Source organism: Salmo trutta, chromosome 2 (assembly GCF_901001165.1).
Source record: "Salmo trutta chromosome 2, fSalTru1.1, whole genome shotgun sequence".
Taxonomy (NCBI): Eukaryota; Metazoa; Chordata; class Actinopteri; order Salmoniformes; family Salmonidae; genus Salmo; species Salmo trutta.
The window spans coordinates 36257065-36281087 of record NC_042958.1 but is presented as its reverse complement, the minus strand read 5'-3'; the positions used below and the strand labels follow the sequence as shown (position 1 = coordinate 36281087).

At 41.4% G+C, this 24023-nt stretch overlaps 1 protein-coding gene and 1 pseudogene across 1 annotated transcript; one reads left to right on the top strand and one right to left on the bottom strand.

The window, feature by feature from the left end:
- The first annotated feature begins 14843 nt into the window (after positions 1-14843).
- On the top strand, positions 14844-17858 carry LOC115154600 (charged multivesicular body protein 5-like). Its single transcript, XM_029701007.1, has 8 exons — positions 14844-14912; positions 15460-15564; positions 15765-15811; positions 15968-16061; positions 16161-16232; positions 16439-16547; positions 16909-17024; positions 17277-17858. Exons 1-8 carry the CDS (start codon positions 14844-14846, stop codon positions 17325-17327), a joined length of 663 nt encoding a protein of 220 aa, XP_029556867.1. The 3' UTR covers positions 17328-17858.
- Positions 17859-18116: 258 nt separating this feature from the next.
- Positions 18117-23609, bottom strand: LOC115163025 (FAST kinase domain-containing protein 3, mitochondrial-like; annotated as a pseudogene).
- Positions 23610-24023: the final 414 nt, after the last annotated feature.

The following is a 24023-nucleotide window of genomic DNA, read 5'->3' as shown; positions in this document are numbered from 1 at the left end:
CTTCACTGGTTCAGTTTTCTGTCAAATGTACAGAAGGTGCTCAGTGCAATACTCAGTATTAAAGTCATTACTAAGGAAGCATCTCTTCAAATTTGAAGAGATCCTGTGGGGATATGTTTGCTATATCTAAGGAGCTGAAGGAGAGCAATTAGGCCAACACTTTGTGTGTGTGTGTGTGTGTGTGTGTGTGTGTACAAAGTTAATGAAATAAAAACATAATGTCATCTCACTACTACAGTACATCGCATTGACTGGGATGAGCGTTTAATCATATTTATCTCTCAATTAACTTCTCCCTTTTACTTTTACAAATATATCAGAGATATCAAGGGCTATTTGCATGTGGACATTTAACTAACCTTTTATCTCTTAGGCGTTAAGTCCCATATTAAGGGGACTTTGAGCGGTTCTGGACCGGTGCCGACTGATGTTTTGGTGTACAAAGCGCTCTGTGAACATCGCAGGGTCCAGTATCTTATAGTGCCAGAAAGCCCCATCTGTCTGCTTTCCACTACTACTGTCAATGGATCTGACTTGAAGTGTCAGGTTTCAAACCCGACATTTGCATATGGAGTGATATGTCACATTTCTTGGTAAATCCACACAAATAATGGATTTCCTCTGCCTCTGAGCGACGGAGCCTGGCCTGGGAGATGGCACATTAAAAGAAACAGTCTAGCAAATCCAGCAATCATGGCTTCAACTTGCTGTGATATTCCCAGACGAATCTAGACCTCTCAACATGAAAAAAATATGAAATAAGTTAGTAGAATTGAACACGAACACTTTCTCTTGGTCACAGAGGGACAAAATCACTGTGTGTAAAGCTGAAGTTGTAACGAGTCTGCAGAATGGTGTCTCTGCCTCGCTCAGAGGACGCGTGGCAGAAAATGCCCTGTCGTCAGTGATATGAAATTCGTCACTAAATATGATCATATTTATTTTTACCGTTAAAAGAAAGGTGAAATCTTAGTTAGTCGTTTATCATTTGATTGTTACTATATAAAAAAATCTGCAATTTCAAGCCCTATTCCCCTACTTTGTTGAAAAGGGAAAAAATATGTATTTTTTATATTTTTACAATATTTTAGTTTGTGTTCTCAAAAGTGAGTACACCTCAGCAATTTATAACTCTTTTTACTAGAAAGTTGAATTCCAGACCTTTCTGGAACTATGCAGAATGACTAGTTATTGTTTATGGCCATCTCTAAAAATAATTACTTTTGCATATGTCTATTTAGGAGGAAATCTACATTTTGCCATAACGTTCAAGAGGCCTTCTAAATGGCTCAGAATAGCTACATTCATTTTTTTTTTACTTATAGGAAAAGGCTATATTCCCACTAGTTTTGAATAAAGGATAGATTTATCAAGACTCCAGAGAACTGAAATTGAAATAGTATTGGATTTATCATAATGCATTAGAGTCCATTTGTTTGTCTAGTAGACTCCAACAATGTAGACATAAGCAAAATGACATGTCAAATGTCAAATCTGGGTGTACAATGGATCTAGATATGATCCATTTTATGTAGGCTAACAATGTTCAAGTGGTTGATCACAATCAGGTAGATTATACAAAACATTCTGCACACAGAGGCCAATCAGTCATTCAGTCATTCGCATTGTTTCAATATCCAGTATATTTATTTCTGGCTATTATGTAGTTCAGGTATGGATAACTTATTTAAATGACACTTTGAGCCAAAACGTATTATGTGAATAGGGTGCTGTAATAGTTCTGGATCACATAATGCGTGTTACTGGAGCGTCACCTGTTGGAAAACAAATGTTACTCTCTTAAAAGTATGTAGACACCTGCTCATCGAACATCTCATTACAAAATCATGGGCATTAATAAGGAGTTCGTCCCCCTTTTCTGCTATAACAGCCTCCAGTCTCCTGCAAATCTTTCTAAAACAGAAAATTGACAAAATTCAATGGATACCAAACAAAAAACAGGTAAGAATATGTAAGCTATAAGAATATGTTGAAGGCTAGCTGAATTGGGTGCAGATGACTGAACTGCTCACTTGTGTGTCTCTGTCTGCAGGTATACATACTGTCATGTGCATGTTTTGTTAAACATCTGTATAATAAAAATGTTTGGGGATTCACAGACTTCACCCTCCATACACTGATGAATATAACAGGAAACCTGTTCGATCACCATGCACTGCAAAATCATTCTGGCTATGGATACGGAGAACATCAACACATTAACATCAACATGCCAGAGGATATACCATGTGACTTGGGGCTCTACTGGGAGTTAACCTCATATTTAATTTTTTTTACTCTGCTTTGCCACAAAACTCATAAACACTGACAACTAAAATATTGTGTTATTGTTATTGTTATCCATATTTTCATTAGTAGTTCAAAAAAATTTACCCCAAAAGGTTCTTCGAGGATCCATTAAAAGGGGTTCTTTGAGGAACTTATAGGGGTTGCCCCACAGTTTAAATTTGAAGAACCCTTAAAGGATACTCCAGGAACCTTTTCGGCCTATTAGCTGCCACCGATTCCCTTTTGCTTTTCCCTTTTTTTGATTTTGGACACCTGTGGTCAATTAGCCATTAGAGGGGCTATTTAGTTTAGCTGGCCCGCTCCTTGTTGTGCGGGATTGATTGTTGTATGTCGACTGTCTTGTTCGTGTCGGCTTGGCATTGTCGCACATTATATTTATTCCCCTGTGCTTGGGAACTTTGTTTTTTCTTCAAAGTGTTATTAAAAACACCACTCCCTGTGTTCATTGCTTCCTGCGCCTCATTCCTGCAAACGAGACTACCAAAGCCGTTACAGACTGGTACTGTACATAGGGCAGCAATCTCTAAGTTAGAGGGTAGTGTACCGGGTGGTAGTCGGTGTTGTGCCAAAAAGCTCCCCCCTGCCAGAATCCCCCCCACCCCCCACGTGAACGCGCACACACTCAATTCTTCATTGCTGCGACTTGCTGGCTAGTTCAGATTTCTGATCACGTTAGGCTGCGTTTCATTTTATTTTTTATGTCGGTTTGATCGCCGGGGAGGCAGTAGTAATGTCTGCAGTTTTCGGTTTGGCTATTTGTTTCAAGTGTATTAGTCTATAAATAAATCTCTTTGCCAAAATTCGTCATCTCTCCCATGTCTTATTCGACTAGTAGTTGTTCTGAAATGTTGGTGTTTGCCAGTTTTGCCTATTTTACTCCCTCCTCTATGTTTAATATAACACACATGCATTAATTATTCATTTCGGTTGCCCATCCTGATGTGATGTTTGTTCTTGTCACGGCTGTCGAAAGGAGCAGACCAAAGTGCAGCGTGGTTGTAGTTCCACATTTTATTAAATCCGTGAAACTTTGCAATACATATATAAACTGAATAGACAAAACAACAAACCGTGAGGCAGAGAGAAACAAACACTACTCAAAATATAATAACCCACAAACCCCAGGAAGACAAACCCCTACTTAAATATGATCTCCAATCAGAGACAACGAGGACCAGCTGCCTCCAATTGGAGATCAACCCCAAAAAAACAACATAGAAATAGAAACCTAGAACATAAACCTAGAAATACAAAACCTAGAAAAACACAAAACACCCCCGTCACGCCCTGACCCACTCTACTATAGAAAATTACATCTTACTAGGGTCAGGACGTGACAGTACCCCCCCCCCCCACCCAAAGGTGCAGACTCCGAATGCAACACAAAACCAAAGGGAGGGTAGGGAGGGTGATAATTGTCTATGGCGGCTCAAATGCAGTCCACATAACCTTAACCTCCAGCAGAGGAGGCGGCTCTGGTTCGGGGCATAATCCCCGCTCCACCCGCTGATCCTCTGCTTTAGTACCTTCACACCGTGGATCGTCGGAGGAGGAACCGGACTGTAGATCATCGCTGGAGACTCTGGGCTGCGGGCCGCCGCTGGAGACTCTGGGCTGCGGGCCATCGCTGGAGACTCTGGGCTGCGGGCCACCGCTGGAGACCCTGGGCTGCGGGCCGCCGCTGGAGACTCTGGGCTGCGGGCCGTCTCAGGAGGTTCCGGACTGCGGGCCGTCTCAGGAGGTTCCGGACTGCGGGCCGTCTCAGGAGGTTCCGGACTGCGGGCCGTCACTGCAGGCTCCGTGCCGTGGATCGTCACTACAGGTTCCGCGCCATGGATCATCACTGGAGGCTCCGGGCCATGGATCATCACTGGAGGCTCCGGGCCATGGATCATCCCTACAGGCTTCTTGCCTACTGGTCAACATGAGCTACCAAAATGATTGTGAAGTGTGCCAGGCCTTGCAGTCCCAAAATAGAAGGGGGGGGGGGGGATTTCAGGAGGCAAGAAAATAGCCTTGCCGAAATCCCCCCCGCCCACCCACCCACTTCTAATTTCCTTAATTTTGTAGCTTGTTTTTGTTACTGCTGATTTTAATGCAGACATGCTCAAAAAGGACAATGCTACTTTTAAATCTCACTATGAATGTTTACCATCTGTTTGCCTGGCACTAGCTAGGTAAATGAGCCCACCAGGGTCTTTCTACCAAAACCATCATTGACCCTGTGTTGGTGTTGGATAGATCAAGGTTATCAAACAGTGGGGTTGTAAACATGAAATACAGAAAATGAAATACAGAAATATGGGCTCCCGAGTGGCGCAGCGGTCTAAGACACTCCATCTCAGTGCAAGAAGTGTCACTACAGTCCCTGGTTCAAATCCAGGCTGTATCACATCCAGCCTTGATTGGGAGTCCCATAGGGCGGCGCCCAGTGCCGTCAGGGTTAAGTATTCACACCCCCAAGTCATACATGTTAGAATCATCTTTGGATGCGATTCAAGGTAATTTTCTAAGATTCCTGGATTGCACATTATTATTTTTTTAATTCTTCAAGCACTGTCAAGTTGGTTGTTGATCATTGCTAGAAAGCCATTTAAGTCTTGCCATAAATGTTTAAGCCGATTTAAGTCAAAACATTCAATGTCGTCTTGGTAAGCAACTCCAGCGTATATTTGGCCTTGTGTTTTAGGTTATTGTTCTGCTGAAAGGTGAATTTGTCTCCCAGTGTCTGTTGGAAAGCAGACTATACCAGGTTTCCCTTTAGGATTTTGCCTGTGCTTCGTTTCTTTTTATAATAAAAAAAACTCTCTAGTCCTTGCCGATGACAAGCATACCCAAAACATGTTTTTTTTATGTAACCTTTATTTAACTAGGCAAGTCAGTTAAGAACACATTTTTATTTACAATGACGGCCTACCAAAAGGCAAAAAGTCTCCTGTGGAGACGGGGGCTGGGATTTAAAAATAAATGAAATTAAAATGATGCAGCCACTACCATGCTTGAAAGTATGAAGAGTGGTACTCAGTGATGTGTTGTGTTGGATTTGCCCTAAACATAACACTTTGTATTCAGGACATAAAGTTAATTTCTTTGCCAAATGTTTTGCAGTTTTACTTTAGTTCCTTATTGCAAACAGGATGCATATTTTGGAATATTTTGTATTCTGTACAGGCTTCCTTCTTTTTGTTCTGTCATTTAGGTTAGTATTGTGGCGTAACTACAATGTTGTTGATCCATCCTCAGTTTTCTCCTATCACAGCCATTAAACTCAGAAACTGTTTTAAAGTCACCATTGGCCTCATGGTGAAATCTCTGAGCGGTTTCCCTCCTCTCCAGCAACTGAGTTAGAAAGGACACATGTATCTTTGTAGTGACTGGGTGTATTGATACATCATCCAAAGTGTAATTAAGAACTTCACCTACTTTTTTAACCCATCTACCAATAGGTGCCCTTCTTTGCGAGGCACTGGGGGAAAAAACCTGGTCTTTGTGGTTGATTCTGGGTTCACCTTACAGGTATGTGTTGGGTACAGTAATTTAAAAAAATCATGTTTAACTCTATTGCACACAGAGTGAGTCCATGCAACTTATCATGTGACTTGTTAACACATTTTTATTCCTGACTTATTTAGGCTTGCCATAACAAAGGTGTTATACTTATTGACTCAAGACATTTCAGCTTTTCATTTTTTATTAATTTGCAAAAATGTCAAAAAAACATTATTCCACTTTGACATTATGGGGTATTTTGTGTAGGCCAGTGACACAATCTCAATGTAATCTATTTTAAATGCAGGCTGTAACAGAACAAAATGTGGAAAAAGTCATGGGGTGTGATTACTTTCTGAACGCACTGTATGTAAATACACCCACATTGCTAAAAGCACTTAGGGCTGTCTGAGCTCCCAGTTAGAGAGGGACTACACTCAGACAAAAAAAGGGTTCTAACTAGAACCATAAAGGGTTCTTCGACTTGTTTCCGTTGGACCTTTTATGATTCTAGGCCTTTTTATGATTAGAGCAGTAGAACCCTGTATTATGAGTGTGCAAAACTCAAATATAAAATGTATTTTGATTTGTTTAACACTTTTTTGGTTACTACATGATTCCATATGTGTTATTTCATAGTTTTGATGTCTTCAATATTATTCTATAATGTAGAAAATAGTAAAAATGCAGAAAAACCCTGAAATGAGTAGGTGTGTCCAAACTTTTGACTGGTACTGTATGTAGGCTTATAAATGGGCCCATTTGGGTATCTGATAGTATTTCTGATTGACTTAACTCACCACCACTAATGGGCTGTGGAGCTTCTAAAGATATTTTTTTCTTCACCTCAAACAGAAAGTAAACTAAATCTGTTTTTACATCCATTCAGAATGACAATACTTCGTCAATGTAGCTTATTTTCCAGCTCTCTCCCTTTTGATAACCACTGGGCATGAAAGGGGACAAACAATTATTACTTCTTATCCCATGTGCAAATAACCTACATTTGTGTCTGCCCAGAGCTCAATTTTATAAAATGTTGCAAGTTTGTTAGCACATGCTTCAGGCTGGACCAAGTTGATACAATGTTTCAAGTTCCTTGCAGACAGGCCATGTGTAGCCAATGTGATTTATTTTTTATCAGGACATTTTCTACCTGCAGGCTGCAATGTTTTTATTTGTTGGCTTTATGTAGGCTATTTTCACATAGATGGCAATAAAGTTACTTACTTAGATATTTATCATTTTCATTTAGATATAATTTGTATTAATTACATAAATGATTTTGAGATACGAAGACTTTATTATAAAATAAATAAACTTTTCCACGAAAATGTGCATATGAAAATCATAACTGGCACGCAGATCAGTAGAAATGGGAAGACGAATTGGCACTGCAAATGGAAAAGGTTGCCGACCCCCTGGTGTAGCCTATTACTGGCAACTTCGGGAGCTTAATGGCAGAATCTGAAAGCCAGCAGCAGCGAGAGGAGGTTTGGGAAATGTTTTCTTATTCTGGTTAGGTGATCTTGATCTCTGGCTCCCTCTTGAGTCATTTGTGTGTCTTTAAATATTTAATCACAGTGTGCTTAAAGCATCAGACAAGCTCAGTAGCCCACATATAATTTATTTTATTTATATATGGAAAAAAACATGTTTTAACATTTCGGTGGGTGAAAACAGAGTTGGGTCCTGTGGAATCGGTGAAGGTAACCAGAATTGGTCTGGTGATAAAAATGTTTGTTTCTGCTGGACAGAGTGAGCAAGTGCTCTGCGTTAAACAAATAGGAACAATAGATGTGAATAGTTTTGCTCTCAAGAAAAGGGTGCCATTGAAAGGACTGAATACTGGGGTAGCAGTAAATGTGAAACTCGACCAACTGAAGGGGAAGATTCCCAATGTTTGTGATGCTCGTCGTTTGGTGCGACGCAGACAGGGCGGCGTGAGTACTGAAACAGAAGAATCGTTGTTTGTTCTTTTGAGTCTTGATGTTGAGTCTTTGTCCGACAAAGTGATGTTAGGATATATAAGTTATCCTGTACGAGCTTTTGTGCTGAATACATTACGTTGTTACAGGTGTCAAGCTTATGGGCATGTCACAGCAGTATGTAGAATGGAGGTTCCTAGGTGTGAGAAGTGTGCAGAAGGGCATGATGCAGTGATGATTTTAGCATGTAAATCTTGGTGGGGCAAACTTCCCCCAAAAAATGTTTTATGTATGCCAGCAAAGCCACTACACAACACTAAACAATACATTACTTGCACTATAACAGTGACACACGGTGCCCACAAACTGTTAGGGCCTACATAAAGCTGTCCCAACAACCGAGTTCCAACAGCAGTCCCAACACCTTACCACTGCTACACATGGCTATCTGCGGAGCCATGTCAGCAGCGAAACAGTTAATTCAGCCTCATTTACTGCCTTTAAAAAAAACATAGCCAATATGGCTGACTTGCTTAAACAAATGTGGTTTCTACTGACAATTGAGATGTACAAACTATGGCATAAGGGAACGACAAGCGGATAAGAGGCAATCCGTTATTTCAATTAAGACATTAATGAGAGAGCTAGGACGGACGTAGTCAATATAACTATTTGTTCAGCACTTTTGAAATGTACAGCGACAGGATTCAGAACATGGGCCGTTCATACAGTATTTTCCCTGTACACCAAGTCAGAACCATAGGATAAATAAAGGAGGCATATAAGCAGACAATGAAAGCTATTACAATATTCGATGATTACATTTCTCTAAAACAGTGTGCACCACCAAGTCAGAAAAGTAGGCAAAATTATGAGGGGAAAAGGGACCAAATTATTAGGGTGAGGCACATGGGCTACTAACAGCTTACTACACAACATACACTTAGTATTACTTTCTTAGCTACAGTATACATATCTCCCTGGCATATTACATAATTTATGCAGCCGTATACAAGACACTTTTGTATTCACCTTGTTGTGCTGTGCTCACTTGAACAGTTGCGGCGGTCCTTCGTGGGAAAATTTTGACATCAAAGTCTGGCATTCTCTAGATTTAATGTGCTTTCAAGACAACTGGGAACTCTGGGGGAAAAAAACAATTTCGAATCATGATGACGTCAGTGATCTTCAGGTCAGAGCTCTAGAAAGAGGCCCGAGTTCCCGACTTGCAATTCTGAGTTGGATGACCATTCAAAACTTATTGTCCCAGTCGAGTTCCCAGTTGTCTTGAACTCACTGAAGTCTGAGATTTCCCAGTTGTTTTGAGCACAGCAGAAGTCATGCTGGATTGACAGCATGGCCACTGTTGAATGTTTATCCTTTCAAGCTTGGAAAAGAGACCCTTAAATCCAAACTTGGACCACACACCCAATCCACTGAATAGCAGGCTAGTGATTGCTTTGCAATGCTTGCAGTTAGCCACTGATTCCTTCCAAAAACACTCATTGTTGAATTTGTTATTTACAACTTATATAATGTTTATGGCCAATGAGCACCAATACATTTCATCTATAATTTCTCTTAATTATTTCTCTTCATGTGACAAGGAATGAAAAGGATTTGCCAGTAGCTTTCTAGCTAAGATTTTGAAAGTACGATGTTGACATGGTCAGTCGAATCAAAGCTGCTGTAGATATGTGATTTGACGTCATGTTATCTGTTGCCAATGACCTTGAGCCTTCTTGGATGGGCACTTCTAATGTAACTCCATGGCAGCACCCAAGGGGCTTGAATTTGCAAGCTCTACCCGTAGATTTTGTGGTGACGTAGTGTCTCCATGAGTGACAGAACACTGAGCCAATCAAGGTGCAACTAGAGAACATTACCAACCCCTACACTACGTATTTTCTGCTGACTGCCCCACCTCCACAGAAAGCACTGAGCTAAGCTGTAACACCTGCATTTTGGAGCTGCCTTACTCAAGGAAGTAAAAGAGACCAAGTTATATGCGGCTTTATTAACCTTAATTATTTATTTTACATTGCTTCCTAACTGATATGTGACACATACTACCAAAATAACATGCAAAATAGGCTAAATAAATAAATAAAAGGTGGGGCTCCAAAGTCTGCCTCACAGGCCCTGAATGACGGGTTGCCACTGGCATGAGACAAAGGAATGTGTAGCATTGGGGAAAGCAGTGGTATGTGTTAATTGTAGGTAGGCTGGACAACAGAACGAGTCAAAATTCACACAAGCCTGAAAAACAGCAAAAGAACGTAGGCTGAGCTGGAACACTAGCGCGAGGCCATAGCAAATGAATTGAAACGAACCTTCGCTGAGCCTCTTCTGACTGGAGTGATGCTTAGAATTCCATTTTGCCTAAAAGGCACAAAAAAATGTTGCCCTTTTTATTTTACCACTACAATCTGTTCTTAGGACGAAACAGAAAAAAAACTACTCGTGTAGAAAGTAAACATCTGCACCTCGATGGTTTCAACTGAGCTTATGTCTGCGTAATGAGTAAGTAGGGAAAAAATGAAAACTTCTATTTATTTTCTAGTGATCGATGACAACCGTACTCGCTGCCCAGACTTACATAATTACAAATGGTGTCCGACTTGAAAAAATCTAAATATACACATTGTGAGATATTTGGCGAAATAGACCGGCATGCCTCTCCATAAAAAACAATGGGCGGAGCTCAGGGTTCCAAGGGAAAAAAGTATTTTAGGGCTAGCATTTGATGACAACCGAGCTCGCTGCCCACTTACATCATTAGAACGAGGAGATTCTCCTGATTTAAAATGGTGTCTGACTTGAAAAAAATCTAAATATACACATTGTGAGATATTTGGTGAAATAGACAGACATGTCCGTGTAGAATTTCCCCATAGGGAAACAATGGGGCATTCTCAGAGTTCCAACAGTAATGTGTAATATCTGATATTTGAAAGGCTTGCGTTTGATGACCACAGAGCTCGACATCAATTCTGAGTTATTTGGCGAAATACAGACATTGCCATTGTATTGGAGAAATAGGGATGTCTAAAAAGTGCAGTCTTTTATTTAACCAGCTTACTATTTATCTGCTACCATTTGCCTTTTTTGTGTTCAACATTTTGTAACTTCACTTTTCATTATTCACATGTCTAATTATCTGATATCATGGCAGGCAGGCAGGAAAGCAAAGGCTCTAAAGATCTACTAGATTTATATATTTCAATCTAATTTCCAGTGTCTGTGTCTAGGTTTATGTCAAAGGTGAATCAAAAAGTTACTACATCCATTTTTGGATCCACATCCATTTTTTTTAACCTATTAATGATATCTACCCATTGATTCAGAAAATATAACTTAGAAATGCTAACTGTAAAGCCTCTAAACATGGGTAAAACTACCATGTTTGTACCAGGGATGGTCAGTCCTTGCATCCATCCTGTCTATACATTTTAGTGGTTACATTTCTCCAGCCCCATCCCATCTTTTTTTTTTTTTACCAAAACAGTGTCGGGAGTCCTTTGTTTTGTTTCAACTGCTGATTGGCACTTTAAGGGGGGTGTTACTTTGGCAGATAATGCTACCCATCTTAAGAAAGTGTTTTTTAATAATTAACTAAATGTATGGTGTATTTGGTTTAAGGGTATATGGACCGTTGTTCATTGTCATGCTGTAAATGGCTTTTTTATGGTTGTAAGTGATAAAATGAACTAACAAATATTTTATATTTAGCAAGTCTGAGTAATTACTACTTCAGTAAGGATTACTTTACACTTATTCGGAGACATTGTTTATGGTACTGCTAAATATTTCCAGCATAAGACCACGAATGACATTTTCTGAAGATTAGTTCTCCCTGGATACACCACTCCCAGGTCTGTCCCTTTCCACCCTGCTAACGCAAGGGGAAAAACTGACTAAGAGGACTGCAAATAAATCCTGAACATTAATGCAGTCACCTCATATTGCCACGTACGTGGGACGCCCCTATCTAAACCTACTGTCTTTACTAACATTAACCCTCAAATTCAACGGATAGGGACGTCCCAAGGATCCCGAATAGCACGGACCAAAGGGCACTTACACGGGAAATTTCCCGCCCGGGAACGGTAGCCAATTAGATACATGCATTTGGTTTGCTCGAGTCGAAAATAATGATGCATTTTATTAGCCATGCCATTAGCATGCAATATAACCAACTTATATAGCAATATAACAAAACTTTCCCATGGTGTAGAATTGACGGTCGACCATATCCCGAGTAGCTTAGATATAGGGCTTTACAACCATCCAAAGATATCTGCAATCTATCATATAGTCAGGGCGCCTCGTTCATTCTTAGCAAGACATATACAGGCATATTTATTCATGTTCATGGTTGGGAGGAATCGGTGCCTTTCAACGTTCCGAAAATACACAGCAGAAGCCAATACAGTGTTTGTGAACATTTCATAAATTGACAAAGTGTTGCATGAGTTCTCATATTCAAGTGAATGACATCACATGAACGAAGAGATTTGGTGCATTTTAATGTTTGGAAAACCACAAGGAACATGAACACCGGGTAGCACAATAAAACCTAAAAATCAATAGAAGGTCAAATAAAAAATCTGAGGCAACTTATAAAATAAATGCAAAGAAAATAACAGAAATTAACTAAACCTGGCCTGTCTACCCTACCTCATGCAATGAAACAAAAAACGCTGCAAATAATCAAAAAGCCTAGCCTTGCCGTGACAATTAAGATGAACCGGTCACTGCTTTAAAGTGTGTGATTAGGTTGTGAGTGCCTCAGAAATAATATATTTGTCCTAAAATTTCATGTGACAGATGCTCCAAAAGCCGATTTGTTTCCTTAACTACATGTTTAGTGGTAGCATCGTCCTTCGGCCGGGGAAGAATGGAGCAAACGGCAAACCTTACTTCATACCGATACTCCCTAACTCTGATGATCAGTTCCCGCATCCTCCTGATAATGTCGTGAGGAGAATCCCCTTGAGCTACGTTGTTTGTTCCAATGTGTACAATCAATAGCAGTGGACCACTGACGGTACGCAAATGGTACAACTGTTGATGTGTTCTCGCTCCAGAGTTGTGCCAGGGTGCACCCAGCAGTGTGCATCGGGCAATGCATGTTTTGAAGCATAGAATCTGCAAGGATACAAACACTGAGTCCTGTTAGGGAAAACATGAAGGTCATTCAAAAGGAACAGAGTTCGGCTAGGTTGAGATGACAAAACAAATACTAGGCTACATACCTGCACCGGCACCTCTGGAGACAACGCGCCAGCGCCAGGCCTCTCTAAAGCCAATAGGAACGTGCGGGGCGTATCTCTGGTTTTGCATTCTATAAATTGTCGGTTTGATGTGTAATATTGCGACTGATACGGCTACCCTATATACCTTACATTATGCAAAACGAATGCCCCGGGCCAATCGGCTATTGACTACACACTATAGCTGACAGCCCCCCAGCTTCCCCACCCTTTCTTTCTCACGGAAAAACTCCCCCGCGCGCTTTTTTCTGGCCCTTTCCACACTGCTATGCAAGACGAAGGACTGAAACAGATTACTGTGAATTACTATGATGTTCATTATCTATTTTCATGCTCATGTTTTGAAATTATACTTGATTAATATTTAAATAACTATTATCAATAATCCTGAACATTAATTCAGTCAACTCTGGTCGAGAAACGTATTTTCCCATTAAATTCATTGTCAAATTCTCACTGTCAAATTCATCAACCAACATGATCTAGCCGCTCTGCCTTCTCGCACAAGAAGCCAGCTCAACAAGCCCTGCCAAAAACTCGTGCTGTCAGCAGCAGCGATCACCTCTGCCTTCTCGCGCAAGCGAAGTGCATGTTGAAGTAAATTTGTTTTCTGCGAGGGTTGCATGATGTAATTTTTACGAGGGCTGTCTTTTGTGTTTTCTATTACGGTTATATGAGATATTAAGATGCTTACATAATGCATGCATACTAGAGTTGAGGTTTGCGCATCTGATTAGTGATTATTTGGCCGGGGTTCAATACCTGCTATATATATTTTTTGTTCTCTCCCAAAACCAACACAGGCCTAATACGATATGTATGCATGTATGTATGTATGTGTGTGTGTGTGTGTGTATATATATATATATATATATATGTGTGTGTGTGTGTGTGTGTATATATGTATATATATGTATGTGTAAAGTAATAGGTGCATTGTGTTACAAGTCAGGGTTGGGGTTTAGGGTTAGGGCTATAATAGGTTATACTAGGGTTAGGGGTTTCAAGGCAAAAAAAACTGTATGGGTTTATAGCTCTCTTGCTCCGCCCTGTGGCCCTCTGTGGGAACTACATAACCCATTCGTGACACTTGTTAGGTTTAAAATCTGAGGTAGCAACTGCGTCAGATCTTTCCAGATCAAGGAACTAGACCTATACATTTGGTTTGCAACTCAGTGAACCTGCGCAGCATTCGCTCAATTTGATGCCTACGAACAAACATCAAATTTTGAAATTGTATCCAGCAGCCATTTAGAAACAACAAATCGTTAAAAAAGAAGGTTATTTCTTAATTAAAAAATGTCTTCTGGGTGTTTAAATTGGCCACTTCTTGAAAAAAAGGACAGGGACATGCATTTTGTTCAGGTTTAGACCTTTTTCTGAAAAAAAACATGGTTAACCATGACCATAACATGTTTAATGTTTGATGGGTATACGTTAGCCATCAATAAAGCTGCGGGTCACAATAACGTGTATCCAGGCGAAATGTGAGCGTGCAATAAACTAGTTTTTATCATTAAAAAAAGCGTTGTTAAAAATGTCATGTTTCCATCCTATTGTGGGAATCAGAGTGGGAATCAGAAATGTCCGGTGCGAGAGAGGCAGGTTTAGGTTTCCAGGGTTAGAGTACTGCATAAGTTGTCGTATGCTGCAGTATAAGGGCGTTATACACCAGTTTAGTAGGTGGCGGTAATGCAACATTTATTGGATGCCAACCGCCGTGAAACTTCATCGAAGAAGTATGTGACGTCAGCTCTATGTTGCTTCCGGGTTTGCTTTATTTTCCCTGGCGGTCAGGTAGATTCTTTGTTGTTTTGAGTTATTGGATATTTATTTCAAAATGAACCGTATTTTCGGTCGAGGAAAACCGAAGGGACCACCACCAAATCTCACAGACTGCATAGGGAATGTAAGTATCTATGGAAATAACTTACAGAGCAGTGTCTATGACAAACAAAATAACTTGGCTTGCTGGCTGGCTAGCTAGCTAACTGGATGACAGCTGATTGTTCTAGCAACAACGGAAGAAAGTTGTGACAGCCCATTGAGGACCTCTAGCTCATAAAATACTCTTTAGCTACTTAATGTTATCTTGAAAGTTAGTTTGATTAGCGTTGTAATAGTGTCCTAGTGACTTAGCTAGCAAATTAGCTAGATGACCAATCGTCAATAGGGAGTTCAGTAGGGTGATGTTGGTTTCCAATGTAGACTAAAAGGTGTTGTTCCAACCAGTTTTATGTTTGACCAAATAAGGTGTTAAGCTAGTGCTATTGACTGTAAAAATTGATTGAAGGAAATGTAACATTGATTATTTGATCATTATAATAACTAATACATGTATTCAAATTACTTTTTTTGATACCACAAGTTCATTAAAGATTTCCGACTCTTACAAGATCATTGAAAAATGGAAACAGTCGGCATGGTTAACTCGTGCCCGTTCTTTCTCTCTTAAGGTTGACTCGCGAGCAGAATCTGTTGACAAGAAGATTGCCAGACTAGATGTTGAACTGGTCAAGTACAAGGATCAGATGAAGAAGATGAGAGATGGCCCTTCAAAAGTAATATTTAACCCTACCCTGAGTGAAGCAGATGATGAGCTGTGATATTAGACATATGTTTACCTAAGTCATTCTATTACACATGTTGGCTCATGCTGTTCTTGAACAAAACAATACACAAGTATGGTCCCACTTGTTCTCAGCAGTATCTAGCTAGGTCTGATGTCATGTGAATTGTTTCCTGTTAATGTTTTCATCAGAACATGGTCAAGCAGAAGGCGATGAGGGTACTGAAGCAGAAAAGAATGTGAGTAACTTATGGAGTCTGTCAACGCATCAATAACCACAAATCAATCAGGACACAGATCACAGTAACCACATCAAGTAGCAGTAAACCGTCACCATAATCAGGATATGAGCGCATAAAAACATCTGTATTGATCATTTCAATCTTGTTTTTCAGGTACGAGGGCCAGAGAGACAACCTCACACAGCAGTCCTTCAACATGGAACAGGCCAACTACACAATCCAAACTCTCAAAGACACAAAAACAACAGTAAGGGGCCACAGTAATGTACTGACTGTAGCACGCAGTCACAATTTAATGTAGTTGTCATGCCAGGCTGTTCTCTGGGTTAAAAATCTTGCATTATAGGTTGATGCCATGAAAATTGGAGCCAAAGAGATGAAGGCGGCATACAAGAACGTGAAGATTGATCAGATTGAGGTATTTGTCTTCTTCGAGTCCTGATACACTACAACACCATTTGGTGGTCTAACGTAGAAGTGCAGTAGTTTTACTACAGACCCTTATCTTGAAAGACTCAACATATTTCAGCCATCTGATCTGGGTCATATTCATCCAGGTAACGTGAATGGCCTATTGTAATTGAGAGATGTTTGGATTAAGAGTGTCATGTTTTCCTGATGCAGGATATCCAAGACCAGCTGGAGGACATGATGGAGGATGCCAACGAGGTGCAGGAGGCGATGAGCAGAAGCTACGGGACACCAGAGATTGATGATGATGACCTGGAAGCAGGTCAGTGCTGTAAGAGTATGACACAGCCACAAGGGAGACAGTACACCGAAATGCAGTACATAACTGTATTGTGTTCCAACACGGTTGGTGTTGCTCCAGTACAGGATAGGTCTATATTAGAACATTGCTGTAGGTCAATAGATGGCATCATTTCCCGCCGCACTACAGAGTTTTGTTTTATTTCACCTTTATTTAACCAGGTAGGCTAGTTGAGAACAAGTTCTCATTTACAACTGCGACCTGGCCAAGATAAAGTGCTGTTTACTTCAGCACAGTGATACAACAGCAGTCAATGCAGTCCTTATGTTAATAGACTGCATGTAATAACTGCGCATCAATGGCTGTGTGCGTGTGATCCCAGAGCTGGATGCCCTGGGAGATGAGCTCCTGCTTGATGATGACAGCTCCTACCTGGATGAGGCCAGCACTGCCCCCTCCATCCCAGAGGGAATACCCAGTGACAGGGCACCAAACCGGGTACATCTCTCTCTCTCTCTCTCTCTCTCTCTCTCTGACCACTTTATTCATGTTTAGTCTTGAATAATTCACTGGGGCATTATGTTAAAATGCAATCACAACTGACACTGTTGTCAATACAGAAGACGGATGCATTGTTCAACGGGTTCAGCTTTGTTTTTAGGACATTACATTGGATGAAGACACATTCTGCACCCATTTAGACATAACTGGAGTTTCCTACAAAATTGTAATTTATTGTCTGTTCTACAGGATGGAGTTCTGGTGGATGAATTTGGCCTGCCACAGATCCCTGCTACATAATGGATGGACAGCAGGCAGAAACCAATGGCAACACTCCCAACCCTTTTTTGAATGTATCATAGCCTTTTTACAACATATACACTGAGTATACCAAATATTAGGAACACCATCCTAATATTGAATTGAGCACCCCCTCCACCAAAATAATTATTCAACCTGTCTCCTCCCCTTCATCTACACAGATCAATAAGGGATCCTGGATTCACCTGGTCAGTCTGTCATGGAAAGAGGGTGTTCTTAATGCTTTGTATACTCAGTTTATATCTGACTGACATGCATTACATGGTGGTGGAAAGAGAAAAACAACTTGCCTTAATTAGGTTACCTTGAATTGAATAATTGATCATGTCAAAAATGTAAATCAAAAATCGATAGTGATGCTCGGCTATGTTCAAAATTATTGTTCTTTGTATGAACAAATGTACTTTTTTTCCCCTCCAAGGTGATTCTTGGTATTTGGATGTTCTAACTTTCTACTGCAGCACTGTATTGCCAACTACCAATAAATATACATGTATTATATATTTCAAATTGTGGTGGTCCATCATGGTGGATTAAAGTAGAGAAGACTAAATAAGTAGTTTCACTATACAATAGAACACTAGTGGTGTGTAGAATTTACAATTAATCAAAAGCTATAAATACATGATTTCTTGACTTTATGCTTTCTCTTCAGGTAGAAATGTTGGACAATGTGGCACTTTGAGATGACAAAAACAGTGCCCAAACTGTATAGCGCACAGTGTTATAGTTGTATGACAGCAACAAAGGCCTTATTTGAGCCAGTTATCACCAACTGAGCCTGTAGCTGAGGGGGAAGATATTCAACAACCTCGGTCTTGTTCCGAAGCTTCTCAAATTCATAGTAAGGAATCTACAAAAACAAAAGACTTTATTAGTTACAGATGGAGCACTGAGAGCAAAGAGTGGATCCAAATGAATACAGACATGCTCTTTTTTGACAGAGTAGATGCCTAGAGACAGGCAGAACACTAGCAAAGATACTGAAATCAGAATTTACAGCAGACAGAATACCCAAAAAGGTCAAATCATCAGTGAAACGGGGTATTGAGGGTGGCGGCATGCATTTCCGACCTGAACTTCATATCCCAGAAGCCTCATGGCCTCTTTTCCCAGTAAACCTCGTGGCCATCAATGCAAACTGCTATCCTGCAAGTACACAACAAACAGAGCGCATGGGCCTGAATAAAATAGCTATAGTACAACAATTTTATCACCTACAGTGCATTCGGAAAGTATTCAGACCCCTTGACTTTTTCCACATTTTGTTAAGTTACAGCCTTATTCTAAAATTGATAAAATATTTTTTTTCTCATCAATCTACACACAATATCCCATAATGACAAAGCAAAAACAGGGTTTCAGAATTTTTTGCAAATATATTAAATATAAAAAAACATACTTTATTCACATAGGTATTCAGACCCTTTGCTATGAGACTTGAAATTGAGCTCAGGTGCATCCTCTTTCCATTGATCATCCTTAACCGGCATGAGGTCGAAGGAATTGTCCTAAAGCTCCGAGACAGGATTGTGTCGAGGCACAGATCTGAGGAAGGGAGGAAAAACATTTCTGCAGCATTGAAGGTCCGCAAGACCACAGTGGCATCAATAATTCTTAAATGGAAGACGTTTGGAACCACCAAGACTCTTCCTAGAGCTGAAGCAAAGTATAGAGAGATCCTTGATGAAAACATGCTCCAGAGCGCTCAGAACCTCAGACTAGGGTGAAGGTTCACCTTCCAACAGGACAATGACCCTAAGCACACAGCCAAGACAACGCAGGAGTGGCTTCAGGACAAGTCTCTGAATGTGTTTGAGTGGCCCAGCCAGAGCCCGGACTTGAACCCGATCAAACATCTCTGGAGAGACCTGAAAATAGCTGTGCAGTGACGCTCCCCATCCAACCTGACAGAGCTTGAGAGGATCTGCAGTGACGAATGGAATAAACTCCCCAAATACAGGTGTGCCAAGCTTGTAGCGTCATACCCAAGAAGACTCAACAACGCACTGCTTTGTCATTATGGGGTATTGTGTGTAGATTGATAAAGGAAGAAAACAATATAATACATTTTAGAATAAGGCTTTAATGTAACAAACTGTGGAAAAAGTCATTGTTTTTACCTCTTGAAGATATCGTCGATTTCACTGGCAGGCAATACATATCCATCCTCATCCAGCTTTATTTCCACATCTGAAACAAACATAGGGGCCGGATTTGTCTTTGCACCTTTATTTTCAGTATAGGTATAACCATAACATTGTCTGAAGCATTGAATTAAAGGTTACATGTGTTGTATCTTAAAATGTGCTGCCTGCATTACCTAGTGTGTAGCAGTATGGAGTGAGGACTCGAAGTGAAGTAAGCACGGGCCCCTAGTAGATCCCCCAGTCCAGTTTTCACATAGTTGTAGGGGTGTCCGTCAACCGGTGTCTCCAGAGACCGACCAGGAGTGAGGAAAAACTTGACATGGTACATAGGATGGAGCCTTGGGCCCTGGGGTTAAAACAGGGTGTTAAAGGTGAATCAGAGGATAGTGTGCTAGGATTGCAACACTGCAGTTGAGCAGAAGTGGCAATGCTATCATATACAGTTGAAGTCGGAAGTTTACATATACCTTAGCCAAATACATTTAAACTCAGTTTTTCACAATTCCTGACATTTAATCCTAGTAAAAATTCCCTGTCTTAGGTCAGTTAGGATCACCACTTTATTTTAAGAATGTGAAATGTCAGAATAATAGTAGAGAGAATGATTTATTTCAGCTTTTATTTCTTTCATCACATTCCCAGTGGGTCAGAAGTTTACATACACTCAATTGTCCATTTGGAAGAACCATTTGCGACCAAGCTTTTAACTTCCTGACTGATGTCTTGAGATGTTATTTCAATCTGTCCACAATTTTCCTTCCTCATGATGTCAACTATTTTGTGAATTGCACCTGTCCCTCCTGCAGCAAAGCACCCCCACAACATGATGCTGCCACCCCCGTGCTTCACGGTTGGGACGGTGTTCTTCGGCTTGCAAGCCTCCCCCTTTTTCCTCCAAGCATAACGATGGTCATTATGCCCAAACAGTTCTATTTTTGTTTCATCAGACCAAAGGACATTTCTCCAAAAAGTATGATCTTTGTCCCCATGTGCAGTTGCAAACTGTAGTCTGGCTTTTTTATGGAGGTTTTGGAGCAGTGGCTTCTTCCTTGCTGAGCGGCCTTTCAGGTTATGTCGATATAGGACTCGTTTTACTGTGGATATAGATACTTTTTTACCTATTTCCTCCAGCATCTTCACAAGGTCCTTTGCTGTTGTTCTGGGATTGATTTGCACTTTTCGCACCAAAGTACGTTCATCTCTAGGAGACAGAACGCATCTCCTTCTTGAGCGGTATGACGGCTGCGTGGTCCCATGGCGTTTATACTTACGTACTATTGTTTGTACAGATGAACGTGGTACCTTCAGGCATTTGGAAATTGCTCCCAAGGATGAACCATACTTGTGAAGGTCTACAATATTTGGGCTGATTCTTGGCTGATTTCTTTTGATTTTATGATGTCAAGCAAAGAGGCACTGAGCTTGAAGGTAGGCCTTGAAATACATCCACAGGTACACCTCCGATTGACTCAAATGATGTCAATTAGCCTATCAGAAGCTTCTGAAGCCATGACATCATTTTCTGGAATTTTCTAAGCTGTTTAAAGGCACAGTCAATTTAGTGTATGTAAACTTCTGACCCACTGGAATTGTGATACAGTGAATTATAAGTGAAATAATCTCTCTGTAAACAATTGTTGGAAAAATTCCTTGTGTCTTGCACAAAGTAGATGTCCTAACCGACTTGCCAAAACTACAGTTTGTTTACAAGAAATTTGTGGAGTGGTTGAAAAACGAGTTTTAATAACTCCAACCTAAGTGTATGTAAACTTCCAACTTCAACTGTAATTGATATTGATTTGTAGTAACTCGTTACCTCATAGAAAGGGCATTCAAGCTTCACAGTCATGTAGAGTTGGGCCAGTACAACCCCCATGCCTTGTTGTGGAACACAAATTAATTTACAATTGTTAAACCAAAGATACTGCAACAATTGCAATTATGAAGAAGAGTAAAGTAAGTGTGGGGAAATTCCATGGTAATGGAGATTTTTCAGTTTAAAATATACCAAACAAGTCTCCCAAATGGCGCAGCAGTCTAAGGCACTGCATCGCAGTGCTTGAGGTGTCACTACAGACCCGGGTTCAATCCCAGGCGGTGTCACAACCGGCCGTGACCGGGAGTCCTATAGGGCGGCGCACAATTGGCCCAGCGTCATCCGGGTTAGGGGAAGGTTTGGCCGGGGGGCTTTACTTGACTCATCATGCTCTAGCGACTCCTTGTGGCGGGCCGTGTGCCTGCAGGCTGACTTCGGTTTTTCCTCCGACACATTGGCGCAGCTGGCTCCCGGGTTAAGCGGGTGTTAAGGAGCGCGGTTTGATGGGTCATGTTTCGGAGCACGCATGACTCGACTTTCGCCTCTCCCCAGCCCAATGAGGAGTTGCAGCAATGAGACAAGATTGTAATTGAAATTGGGAAAAACAAAAACATTTATTTAAAGTTTAACAAACCATAGAACTATGCACAATGATTAGCTTTTAACAATTTCCACAGACAATTTTACAAAAACACATTTACAGGAAGAACTGTGCAGATACAAAGTTCGGTAACAGAATAAAATAGATTTTACCGTAATTCTGTTATCAAACTTTGTCATTTTTTATTTTATTTAATGTGTAAATTGTTCGAAGCAGTCATTGTGCATAGAGTAGTATTGTTTGTTAAACTTTGAAATCAATGTTTTTTGTTTGGTATACATTTTAAAGTGAGTCTCATCATAATTCCGTTACCAGGGATTTGCCCTGTGGGCTTATCAATGAGAGTACCTTGTAATCTCTGGAGGAAGTAGAGGTTGAAGACCTTGGACACAAAGTTGACAGGGAACCTCTCTACCAGGACGCAGGAGTGCAGCAGGTTGAGGAGTGTTCTGGGCTGGAAATGAGAGAAGCGTGCGTACGGGATGGCCTCCACATTCCGGAAGACCTCCCAGCGTTGGGCGACAGGTAGCCCAGCTTCCCAAACGGGATGATCTGCCTGGCCACTTGGCTGGTGCTGTAGATGTCCGCCCGGGAGACTAAGCTCTCCGCCACAGCGTCAAACACCGGTAGTGACAGGATGTTCAGGCACCCAAAGTACTGCATCACCTTGGTAACTGTCTCTGGGTGGGAAGTGAAAGCCATCTTTAGCACTTGCACCATGCACACTCCTTCTTGGGTCCACCAAGAAGGAGTGTGCATAGCGTTTAGGAGGTCCTGGTAGCTGCCCTCCTCCCCTACTCCTGCCTGCAGCAGTCCGTATACAGCAGTGAGCTCTGCTAGGCTCCACAGGCCTGGCTCCTGCTTCTGTACCTGCTCCATCACCTGCTCCAGCATCCCACAGCCCGGGCCCTCCAGGGCCTGGCCGAAGGTGCACAGCTGTCCACGCTCATCTGGCTCCCATCCAGCCGCTCCTGGCACTCCGACACCAGCGTGCTCCAGGGGTCCACGTAGAGGTGTGTGCAGGCCAGCAGGGCAGAAACCAGCCCAGTCTCCGTCAGACGGCTAGAGTCCTGCTCTAGCTGGCAGCACAGCACACTGAGGGGTCCTTCAGGGTCAGCCACGCGGTGCAAGGCTGCCGCTGCCATAGTGTCAGACGTGATCTCCACAGTGTGGAGGAGTGCAGGAATTGTCTGGAGGAAGAGCAACTCCAAGGCGGTCCAGGAAGGCTTTCTCTTCTGCAACAGTGGGTCGGTGCAGCTGGCCGACTGACGTAGAAAGAGTCCTTGGACATTTTACATTTTAGTCATTTAGCAGACGCTCTTATCCAGAGCGACTTACAGTAGTGAATGCATACATTTTATACATTTAATTTTTTAATTTTTTTTTGTACTGGCCCCCCATGGGAATCGAACCCACAACCCTGGCGTTGCACACACCATGCTGGCGTTGCAAACACCATGCTCTACCAACTGTGCCACAGGGAAGACTGGACAAACTCATACAAGCTGGCTGACTGAGTCTCCGACAGCGGTCTCTGGATACAGCGGTCCGCTGAGGTCCAAAGGTACGCCACACACAGGGGCTCCCCTACCGGAGCGCACAGAAGTCTGGAGATGCGACCCAGCCCGCCTGGAGGACTAAGGTGTGCCCTTCTCTGCCCGAGTAGCTGAAGCCTCGATCACCTTTAAAGCCATGGTTCTGTTCCAGGACTCACCGGGTGGTTCCAACCTGTATGAGCATGAGAACAGATTAACTTTCAAAGCTCTGTTAGTTACCAAAACACACTGAAGGCACAGGGATGCCAAAATGTTCTTTTACCCAATAAATTACTGGGAGGTTATATGGAGAGTGCAAGTCTTTTTATAGTTTAGTTACCAGAACCACTACAGTAAAAGACTATGGTGCTGTGGAATATTTACATCGGATTCAAGTGTTCTCCATAAACACAGGTTCATGGAATGCCCCATTAATTTATGTTTAACCGTTGCTTACTGGTGGTTATCAAACCACACACAAAACATACCATGACCTAGCCATACAATTAGAAATTTCATGCAAATGTCAGCTTTTGGCCAACTAATACAGTGCAACCCATAATCTAACAGGGG